The sequence below is a fragment of the Triticum aestivum genome, chromosome 4D (genome assembly GCF_018294505.1).
Source record: "Triticum aestivum cultivar Chinese Spring chromosome 4D, IWGSC CS RefSeq v2.1, whole genome shotgun sequence".
In the NCBI taxonomy this organism is placed as follows: domain Eukaryota; kingdom Viridiplantae; phylum Streptophyta; class Magnoliopsida; order Poales; family Poaceae; genus Triticum; species Triticum aestivum.
In genome coordinates this window covers 385,657,007-385,667,112 of record NC_057805.1, presented here as the reverse complement: position 1 = coordinate 385,667,112, position 10,106 = coordinate 385,657,007, and the positions used below count along the sequence as shown (strand labels likewise).

General features: G+C 45.0%; 1 protein-coding gene across 1 annotated transcript; it reads right to left on the bottom strand.

The window, feature by feature from the left end:
- Positions 1 to 272: 272 nt before the first annotated feature.
- Positions 273 to 1,277, bottom strand: LOC123100086 (uncharacterized). Its single transcript, XM_044522074.1, has one exon. The coding sequence runs from the start codon at positions 1,230 to 1,232 to the stop codon at positions 351 to 353; it is 882 nt and encodes a 293-aa protein (XP_044378009.1). The 5' UTR covers positions 1,233 to 1,277; the 3' UTR covers positions 273 to 350.
- Positions 1,278 to 10,106: the final 8,829 nt, after the last annotated feature.

The following is a 10,106-nucleotide window of genomic DNA, read 5'->3' as shown; positions in this document are numbered from 1 at the left end:
ATAAGCTCATCGGAGAGGAGAATCTGGCATGCCCTTTTTGGCGCCTTCCTTGGAGCTACAACATGCGTAAGAAATACATCATTAATATAAAGAAAAAACCACAGCATGTTGACTTTTTTACAAGAAGAAATAAATAACGGTGAAAAAATCATTTTTGTATATATTAAATACAAATACAATCAGAATCATGAAAAGCATCACACACATCCTCAACTCAAAAAATAAAAAACCCACACATCCTCTGGCTTATTGTGCCAGAATATACCACCAAGTTAAATAACAAATCGAAGATGCCGCCACTATCCCCATGAGAAAAATCGAAGAGGCCACGAGTAGAGGAAGTACCAAATTCAGAGACCCAGGCCCATGGCAATGACAATTGCCACGCTGAGACCCAAATTAGCAACTCCAGCCCATGGACGCTCCGGTGCACCGCTGTCGTATGGGCTATTGTCCACCAATGGCTGGCTACCGAAGCCCATAGTCTCCCCCACGCTCTCCACAGCTTGCCCCTGCCCACCAACGCCACCCGGCGCCAACGGCAGCTCGGGTTGTGCAACTCCTCCGACGGAACCGTAGCTGTTGCCGTCGATGCCTCCTTCATCTTGCCCGAAAGGCAAGTTGCTACTCCCCTTTCCGATCGGATCAGCGAACGGCGGCATTGCCGGGGCCAAGCCAGGCGAACCAGGCATGCCGCAGTGTTGCGCGGCGCGCGGCTCGTCGCTGGCCTTCCACGCCAGCTCGCCGCCCTTGTCGAGGATGCGCATGTCACCCTCGTCCACCAGCTGCAGGGTCTTGAGGAAGTTGTTGTCGTCCGACTCTGTGTCGTGTGTGTGCCACACTGAGTTGCTCCCGTCGAAGACCTCCAGCCCTTTCCACGAGAACACGAGCGCGCACGTGTTCACGGTGCTCACCGCCAAGCACTCCGACTCCCACACGCTCCAGCCCTCCGCGCCCGGCGCCGTGGTGTCGAGGACCTCAACGTAGCAGAAGTCGGCCCTGAGGCCGCCCGCGCCCGGCGCGGTCTGGCTGCGCATGAAGTAGGCCGCGTACTTGCCGGACGGCGATGTCAGGAACAGCACGGGGTTCTCCTCCCAGTGCGGCGGGATGCTCGCCAGAATCTGCTGCTTGGTCTCCCGCTCTACCATGCCGGTTGGCGCCGTGGCTGCTACGTGGGAAGGGAGGAGAAAGGCCAACCAGAGGCACATGGCAATGCATGAGACGAGCTCCATGGCCGCCGGTGCTTGGGTTTCGCTACCTGGTCAGATGCAACTTCTAAGTGGGGTTCTGGTGTTTGTGCTTGTGCTTGCATTGTGCATGGGGTGGTGTGTGCTTTTTATAGTGAGACTTGGCAATGGGGTGGTACAGAACGATGGATGGTGCATGGGTTGAGTGGTTGAAGTCACCGGATCCAATATATCAGTGGGAGATTAGTAAAGCAAACCAGCACAAAGTCGATCGGCCAGCGTCAGAATTTGGACTTCCATGCAACAAGTTTGACCATGAATCAATATCCTAATACTCATTTATTTATTTTCAAAGGCTTCACTATTGCTTAGTATACTCGAAAATTTTGTTAAATCTTTGTTAGAAAATTTATTAATATTGGTCAACTATCTTAGCCATCCTATCAGCTTTGTACAATCTGAGATTAGTTGGGATTCTTCCTTGGTTGTTTATGGCCTTTTTGTGTGTGATCCTTTTGAGCTATTTTTTTGGTCTTTGTTCTTTGAGTTGAGTGGGGGAGAATTATAGAGGTTTCGTTTTTCTTTCATATTATTAATTTAATCTAGTTATATTTATAAATAGGAGCATAACTATATAGTTGAAGATTCCACATGTGATAGTTTTCCATCTTAAAGCCTTGCACCTTAGTACAAAAAATTGCTCAATTGTCCTATTTTTTTGTTTATCTTGCTATAGTTATTTCCTGTAACTGTGAAGCATATTCTTTGTAATTTATCTAGCATAGAATTAGTATTCACAATTTAATCTTAGTAGTATATATATTTTATAAGGGGCAAAGATATGTGGGCTACGTATGGAAATAAGTAGTCAAGTCATGTGTTTCAATATGAGCATATGTATGCATGTAGAGGAATCTTCCACCACATGATATCATCATATTAATTGCTATTTCGAACTCCTTAAATGACTTATCTCACAAACAGTTGATTTGGTTAGCAACGCTGCTACACACATGATTGGATCTGGATGATTTCTGCATGATGCAGCAGATCATGCCATCCATGTGTAGTGGAAAACTGGGTATATATCACCGTTCGATCCTCCATAGTACACAGTTCGTCCACACCAAGTCGTCGGCATAGTAGTTTCGCTTGGTTAGCGATCTATCTTCACCGGTGTGTTCGTCTCGACTAGGGCTTAAAACAATATCCCATGTTATTATGTTTGGCCTGCAAAAATCCATTGTCAATAGGTGCCGCATTATAGTACCATTTGTTGATAATATTGTGCATCCCTTGCTTTCTGTTTTCCATCTTACTCTTGTTGTTGATGTTGCGGACTGAGATAGTCTCATCTGAACCTAACAAGTGGGATCAATTAATGAACCAATCTTATTTGCCAAAAGGTAGCTGCGAGTGCAAAATGAATGGGTGTTGCTTGTTTTGTGTGGTCGATCGGTTCACTAAATATAATTCATTAAGACTATAATGTATGGACACATATATGTAAAGGACTGTGCTAACGACCAGTCGACTGGTCGTTAGCGACAGATCCGCACGACTAGTTCCTACGTGATGGCTATCTTCCCACGCTCGCTTTCCACTGATTTTTTTTCCTTCTCTCAAAAACCGTGGTAAATCGCTAGTGGTTTTTCTGGTTTTTCACCGCATAATATGAAAATAAAATAAAAGTGCTTGAAAGAGGATTCAAACCTAGGTCTACGCAATACCTATTGAGCCTAATAACCAACTAAGCAACCTTTTGTTGTTGTCTATTGTAGATAAACAATGTTATTTAAACCTTTCTTATTTCTGCCATATCAGAAAAAAAATAAAGTTTGTCTTGGTAACTTTGGCATGATCAGCGTGATAACTATGGTATGAGCAACATGATAACTATACCATGATAAGGCTGATAACTACAGTACGAGAAGGTTAAGGCACGAGGAAGTATGGTAATTTAACACATAAATTACCGATGAAAATGTTTAAAAAACTTTTTCCCCTTGGATGAAAGATACCATGGTGTTTAAAACGTAAGATATTAGTTATCAAATCTGTGATGTATACATTATCATGCTTTTTACATAGAAATTACCGGTTGTATATTTTTCAACAAAAAAAATCAAAAATTATAATGGCGTTTATATGTGAGTTATCAGCTTAGTATGTGTCTATTAATAAGCTATTTACATATAAATTACCGGGGTCCCCCCCCCCCCCACCCCTCGCCACAGTCGCCACATTTACCAGGGTCGGGTACATAAATTATCAAGTCTGCGATGTGTGAGTTATCATGTTATTTGCATAAGAGTTATCGTGGTATGATTCAACAACTCCTTCCACCCTACCCCCGCCGATAAAGTTATCAGGATTGGGTACATAATTTATCATTTCTATGATGTGTGACTTATCATGTTATTTGCATAGAAGTTACCGTGGTATGTTTCAGTGACTCCCCCCCAACCCCAACCCTACCGACAAAGTTACCAGGACTGCGTACATAATTAATGTCTATGATGTGTGAGTTATCATATTATTTGCATAGAAGTTATCGTGGTATGTTTCAACGACTCCCCCACTCCGGCCCCTCCGACAAAGTTACCAGGACTGGTACATAATTTATCATGTTTACGATGTGTGAGTTATCATGTTATTTGCATAGAAGTTACCGTCGTACGTTTCAATGACACCCCCACCCCGACCCCTCCTACAAAGTTATCAGGTTTACCATGTATGAGTTATCATGTTATTTGCACATAAGTTACCGTGGCATGTTTCAGCGACTTGCCCCACCCCCATCCTCGCCGACCAAGCTATCAGGACCGGGGTACATAAATTATCAGGTCCGCCATGTTTGAGTTATCATGTTATTTGCACATAAGTGACCATGGCATGTTTCAGCGACTTGCCCCACCCCCACCCTCGCCGAACAAGCTATCAGGACTGGGGTACATAAGTTATCAGGTCCGCCATGTTTGAGTTATCATGTTATTTGCACATAAGCGACCATGGCATGTTTCAGCGACTTGCCCCACCACCACCCTCGCCGACCAAGCTATCATGACCGGGGTACATAAGTTATCAGGTCCGCCATGTTTGAGTTATCATGTTATTTGCACAGAAATTACCGTGGTATGTTTCAACAACTCCCCCACCCCCACCCTCGCCGACAAAGTTTTTAGAACCGGGGTACATAAGTTATCAGGTCTATGAAATTTGAGTTACCATGTTATTCACACGAAAGTTAACGGAGGATATTTCATCACCCCCCCCCCCCCGGTCGGTAAAGTTAGCAGGAACGGGGTACCTAAGCGCGGAAAAAATCAAACACTAAATTAACTTGTTTTTATGCATACGTAGTAGAGGAGACATGTTAAATAGCCCATTTACTTTCTTTTGTTCAAGAAAGGGATCGTAAATCAGGTGGTAGGCTAGTTGAGTTGGCTCACTAGTGGTGCAAGGATCGAATGCTCTCTTGTTCACACCAATTTTTGCATGAAAAAATCTCGAACGAAAGAAGATCTGAAGAGAGAAAAAAATGGATCGGGAGGAGAGCAAGAAAATCGGAAATGGAGCGGATCGTGCGTGCAAAAAAAGTACTAACATTGGCACTTGATGAGTGAATCAAAAGATGACGTTGAAAAAAATTGTTGGCATTAAATGGGATGGCTGCACGGACAATCAAATGGAAGAAGCGAATGGCTTGAAATTAATTTCGTGAATCAACGCACAGGAACGAGCAAAATAATGGTGTCTTAATTATGATGACGTGGCTCTGTAGGGTCAAGTATGACGACTATCGTTCAACTAACAAAAAGATGCGTAGTGGTGTGGTGGTAGGCTACTGTAGGTCTTCTCTTGGAGAGCTCAGTTCGATTTTAGACCGCAGCAATTTTTTTTCTCGCCCCTGATGGCAGTTTTGTGGAAGAAAAAAGAAGAATCGGGAGCGATCCAGTGTTGCAAACGACCAGTCGACTGGTCGTTAGATTTCTTGTCCCCCCAACCACCACTACTTGTATTTCTCCACGATGGCATTTTGCGGAAGAAAAAAGAAGAATCGGGAGCGATCCAGTCGTTCGTGCCTGTTGCAAACGACCAGTCGGCTGGTCGTTAGATTTATCGTCCCCCCCCCCCCCCCCCACCCCACCCCCACCACTTGTATTTCTATCTATGTAACTTTTTGGGCCAGGATCTTTAAGACCAGTTCTTTGGTGATAAATGATGTGTTATGATCGTAAAAAGAAACTCTACAGTAGAGATTAACCATCTTTAGAAATAAGAAATTAGCAGAACTAGTTGTGTGTACTGTGCAATTTCGTTGGAATTAGAACACAATTGATTATTTTTACCTTTTTAGAAGTATAAACATAAGTAGCATATTGACGACTATCTTGGATACGTGTCCTTTGTACGAACGAGCGCGCTGGTACGACCACACACAACTGGGCCGGCTCACCAGGCGCTAGGCCTCCATTCAAAGCAAGGCGTAAAAATCCTGGAAAAAAGGGGCAAGTTCACTAGAAGAATCGAACTCGTTACTCACTCCTCCACACAAAACAGTCAGCCACTCCCCCATGCTGCGCACTTGTGTTTAAAATAGCACAAACTACATAAGAACACACTAGGCCGGTGCTCAAAACCAATCCATCGGCCCATCAATCTCTCAAGATGAAGTTCGCTTTATTCGCACTCGATCTAGCGACCTCTCGAATAACAAAGCTTGTAAAAAATATGGGCGACCAGCTAGATAGTAGAAGTTTTTTATGGTTATATGAAGGGAAATAGCCTTTATGACTTCAAGTTTCTACAAGTATATAAATAATCAATTGTAGGCTTCCTGCCATTTGTGGAGATATTTTCTGAAATGCCAAAACGCCTCATTCACTTGAGGCATGTGAGGAAACACCTTTGTTTTTTTAGTCGTTTCATCAAAATACCTCAAAAAATTATATTAAAGCTACTACTTTTATGCACGTAGCCTGCCATAGACGACAACTTGATGTAGTCGGACGTTTTTCTCTAACAAGATAGGACCATCTTAGATTTTGACACAAGGACCTCAATTTTGATGGATCGGCCCTGGAACACACGAACACCCCGGCTCCAAGGAGGAAAAGCGTTCATCGATTTGAAAGAAAAATTCACAAATTTGACAAAAAAGTTCAAAAAATTGGAAAAAGTTCATTGATTTGAAAACAAGTTCACGAATTTGGAAAAAAATTATAATTTGAATACATTATTCACAGGAGGCCGCCCGACTGGGCCGATTCACTGTCGTGCGCGGAAATGGGAAAAAAAATAAAATATCAGTTTTAAGTACCTGCCAAAATTGTAATTTATTTTTTATTTCGAAACTGACATGGATAAATACCATGGTCATGCCCACCTGCTTGAAAAAGTTGGGGTCATTTCAAGGATATTGGGAAACATCATGCTTAGTCTTCTGGCCTATACGAACACCCTCGTTGAACATGGTCTATGTTTGGACATCCTTCAAATGACCCCAAATTCTGCAAGCAGGTAGGCATGCCCATGATAGGAATCCATGTCAGGTTTGAACGATTTTCGATATCATATGCAAGTTGCGACACGTCAGGCCATTTATCGGTATATTTTACTGAGAAACTCCAGAAAATGCAAAAATTGTTGAAAACTAAAACAAATTGGCATGGTACCTGTTGGTGCAATATCTGCCTACCTTGAGTTTTGGAGATTGTTGACATAAACTCTAGCAAGCATCCGCAACTACCAAAGATCATTAAGATAAAACCCAACCATAGCATTAAGTATCAAGTACCCTTTACTCCCATACGCAACAAACCCACTTACTCAAATTTAACCAACAAAATGTTAATGCATGTTTTCAAAATTATATAATTGGAAACTATGTTCAAATACAAATCCAACTATATAGTCTTTGGCGACATGCATGCATATTTTATTAGTTAAATCATACTTATAAACCAGGACGATGGTATAGTAGGTAATTAAATCGCAAACGATTTTTTATTAACCATATGTGTACGTGGGCTTTCGTCCTCCTCTCGTACGTCTTGTCACCCCGCTGCCGCAGACGGCTTACAGCGCAAGCTTGCGCAGCGCGCGGGGGCTTTCTTTTTGCCCAACAGTGGCGCCAATGAAGCGTTGGTGAGCCCGTTCCCGCGCAACCTCGCAGGTTCCCGCGCAAGCTTCCCGCCCGACTCGGTGAAATCCCCCAAAATCTCAATGCTTACCGGCCTGCTATAAAAACCCTCACGGTCGGCAAGCCATGCGTCGCATTTTCCCCTCCATCCCTGTAGCTTATCTCGTCTGCTTCTCCCACAATCGCCAATGGCACCGGTACGTCGTCGTCGCTCAGCCACTCCACCGTCATCGGAGGACAGCTCCAGCTGGGAGGCTACACCACGGCGGCGGCGCAGTCCCCGGCGTAGTGTAGTGCACGTGGCGTCCCTGTTGGGTGTGCACGGAACACCCACCACACGCTCCGCCGCGGGTGCCCGTCGGCAGCTGTTGCCGGCCGTTGCCGCCACACCACCATCGAAAGCCAGTGCCATCGCCCGCTCCGCCGCCGCGGCCCGAAGGCGAGAGGTGGCCGTCATGGCCGCCACCCCACTGCCGGCCACTTTGGCCATCACCCGCTCCGCCACCGCGGCCCAAAGGCGGGAGGTGGTGGTCGTGGCCGCCGTAGCCGCCAATCCACCATCGAACGCCAGGGTCATCACCTGCTCCGCCACCGCCGCCCGAAGGCGGGAGGCGGAGGTGGATGCCCGCACGTGCGTCAGCGACCTTGCGCGCTACACCGAGTTATTGCGGGAGGAGGAGGACCGCCTCGTCGAGCACGCAAAGAGCCTTACCGTCGCCGTGGCCGCGGCACATGCCGCCTCAAAGGCGAGGAATCAGGAGATCTACGAGGAGAACCACCGCTTCGAGAGGGGTCGTTTGGAGCGGCAGAGGGCATTCGAGGTGAGCGTCGCCGAAGCTGCATTAGCGGCAGGCACTGCATTGCGGTTGCCCAGCTCGTTGGTAGGCTCCTCCTCCTCCGCCTCTTACTGAGCACGCTCGGCGGAGGAGAGGCAGCCGGAAGTAGTACAAAGCCCCTCCGCAGTAGTAGTAGTATTTAGGGGCTATTTTGTTCAGTTCATCTGACTATAGATGTGATGGAACTGTATAACGTACTTAAAATTAGCTAGTATATATAGTTGAACTAGCCATTTCAATACGTGGTTGGCAACAATTGGGGAAAAGTTTGGTCGGTTCAGCTGTCGAGTTGAACTGTTTGTATAAATTAAGAACGCCTGCTTAATCTATGAATGAAATCTATGCTTAATTACTGAATTTTAGTTGCAAAAATTAGATACTGCTAGTGATTTTTAGCTTCATATTTTGACAAATCGTAGTGTTACAAGGATTGACAAATCTTACCAAATTGTTTGTACGTGGTTGCACACGGGTCATCCAAAACAACCGTTTACGTTGAAGGGATGCACAAATCCTGCGCTGCTCTCACTTTGCATACGGGTGTTCTATCTAAAACGTTTGCGATCAAGAGCTGCAGAAATCCTGCTCAGCACATTTCCTCTTGGCTTCCTGGGAAAGTTGTCGGTTTGCAAACGGGTGTTCTAACTAAAACGTTTGTGATGAGTGTTTTATATTTAAAAAGCAAATTAAACTGCGGCTTGGGCGCCATTAATGGAGAGGATGCGAGCAAGGTGGGCGGCCATGGAAGTCAAAGGGCTCGCTTTCCAGTGAGCCTGCGCAGCGTACAACTCGCACGCTTTTCGGTGAGCCTGCGCACTCGAGGACAGCTTGCACGCCTCTTGGTCAGCCTGCGCACCGGACGGCGCTCGCACGCCTCCCGTTCAATCAAGGTCAAGAGCTTGTCCACACGACACCTCCTACAACCATTAAAACCAAGACACGTGGCGTCACGTGAATGGTTAACAGAATTTTGGATTTACTAGAATTCAAAAACCAGGTATCTCAATGTTTTGCCGGCAATCAACGGTGCCCTGGTGTTTGAAATTCATTCCCATTTCTTGCATGGGACCTAAGCATGCACCCCAGGACACAGATTTGATTTTTCAACCAATTTATATGCACTGGAGCATGTGCATGTAGTTCAAATTTGAATTATGCACATAAATGCATTGAAAACTCAGTTAATGCATAAAAATGTCCAAACAAACCCCCAAAAAAAACACACAACACTCCTGTTGTTCTATGTTGACACGATAAAATTTTTTGAAAGCAATAAGAGGCAATGGATATCGTTTCGTCCCTAAAGGTGGGACGTTCCCTACCGAAAACCATCATGCTTGTTGTGAGAAGCTCCGGTTTATGAGAAGCATATACCCAAACCTGCCCCAAATGGGACAAAATTTATACCACGGCATGTTGATGCCGCTCCATGATAGCATGCCAAGTTTCACGAATTTCAGACGAGTTTTGGATTTACTAGAATTTAAAAACCAGGCATCTCAATGTTTTGCCGGCAATCAACGGTGCCCTGGTGTTTGAAATTCACTCCCATTTCTTGCATGGGACCTAAGCATGCACCCAAGGACACAGATTTGATTTTTCGACAAATTTATACGCACTGGAGCATGTGCATGTAGTTCAAATTTGAATTATTCACATAAATGCATTGAAAACTCAGTTAATGCATAAAAATATCCAAACGAACCCCGAAAAATCACAAAAATTCACACAACACTCTTGTTGTTCTATTCTGACACAAGAAAAAAATTGAAAGCAATAAGAGGCAATGGATATCGTTTCGTCCCCAAAGCTAGGACACTCCCTACCGAAAACCATCATGCTTGTTGTGAGAAGCTCCGGTTTGTGAGAAGCATATACCCAAACCTGCCCCAAATGGGACAAAATTTGTACCACGGCATGTTGATGCCGCTCCATGAT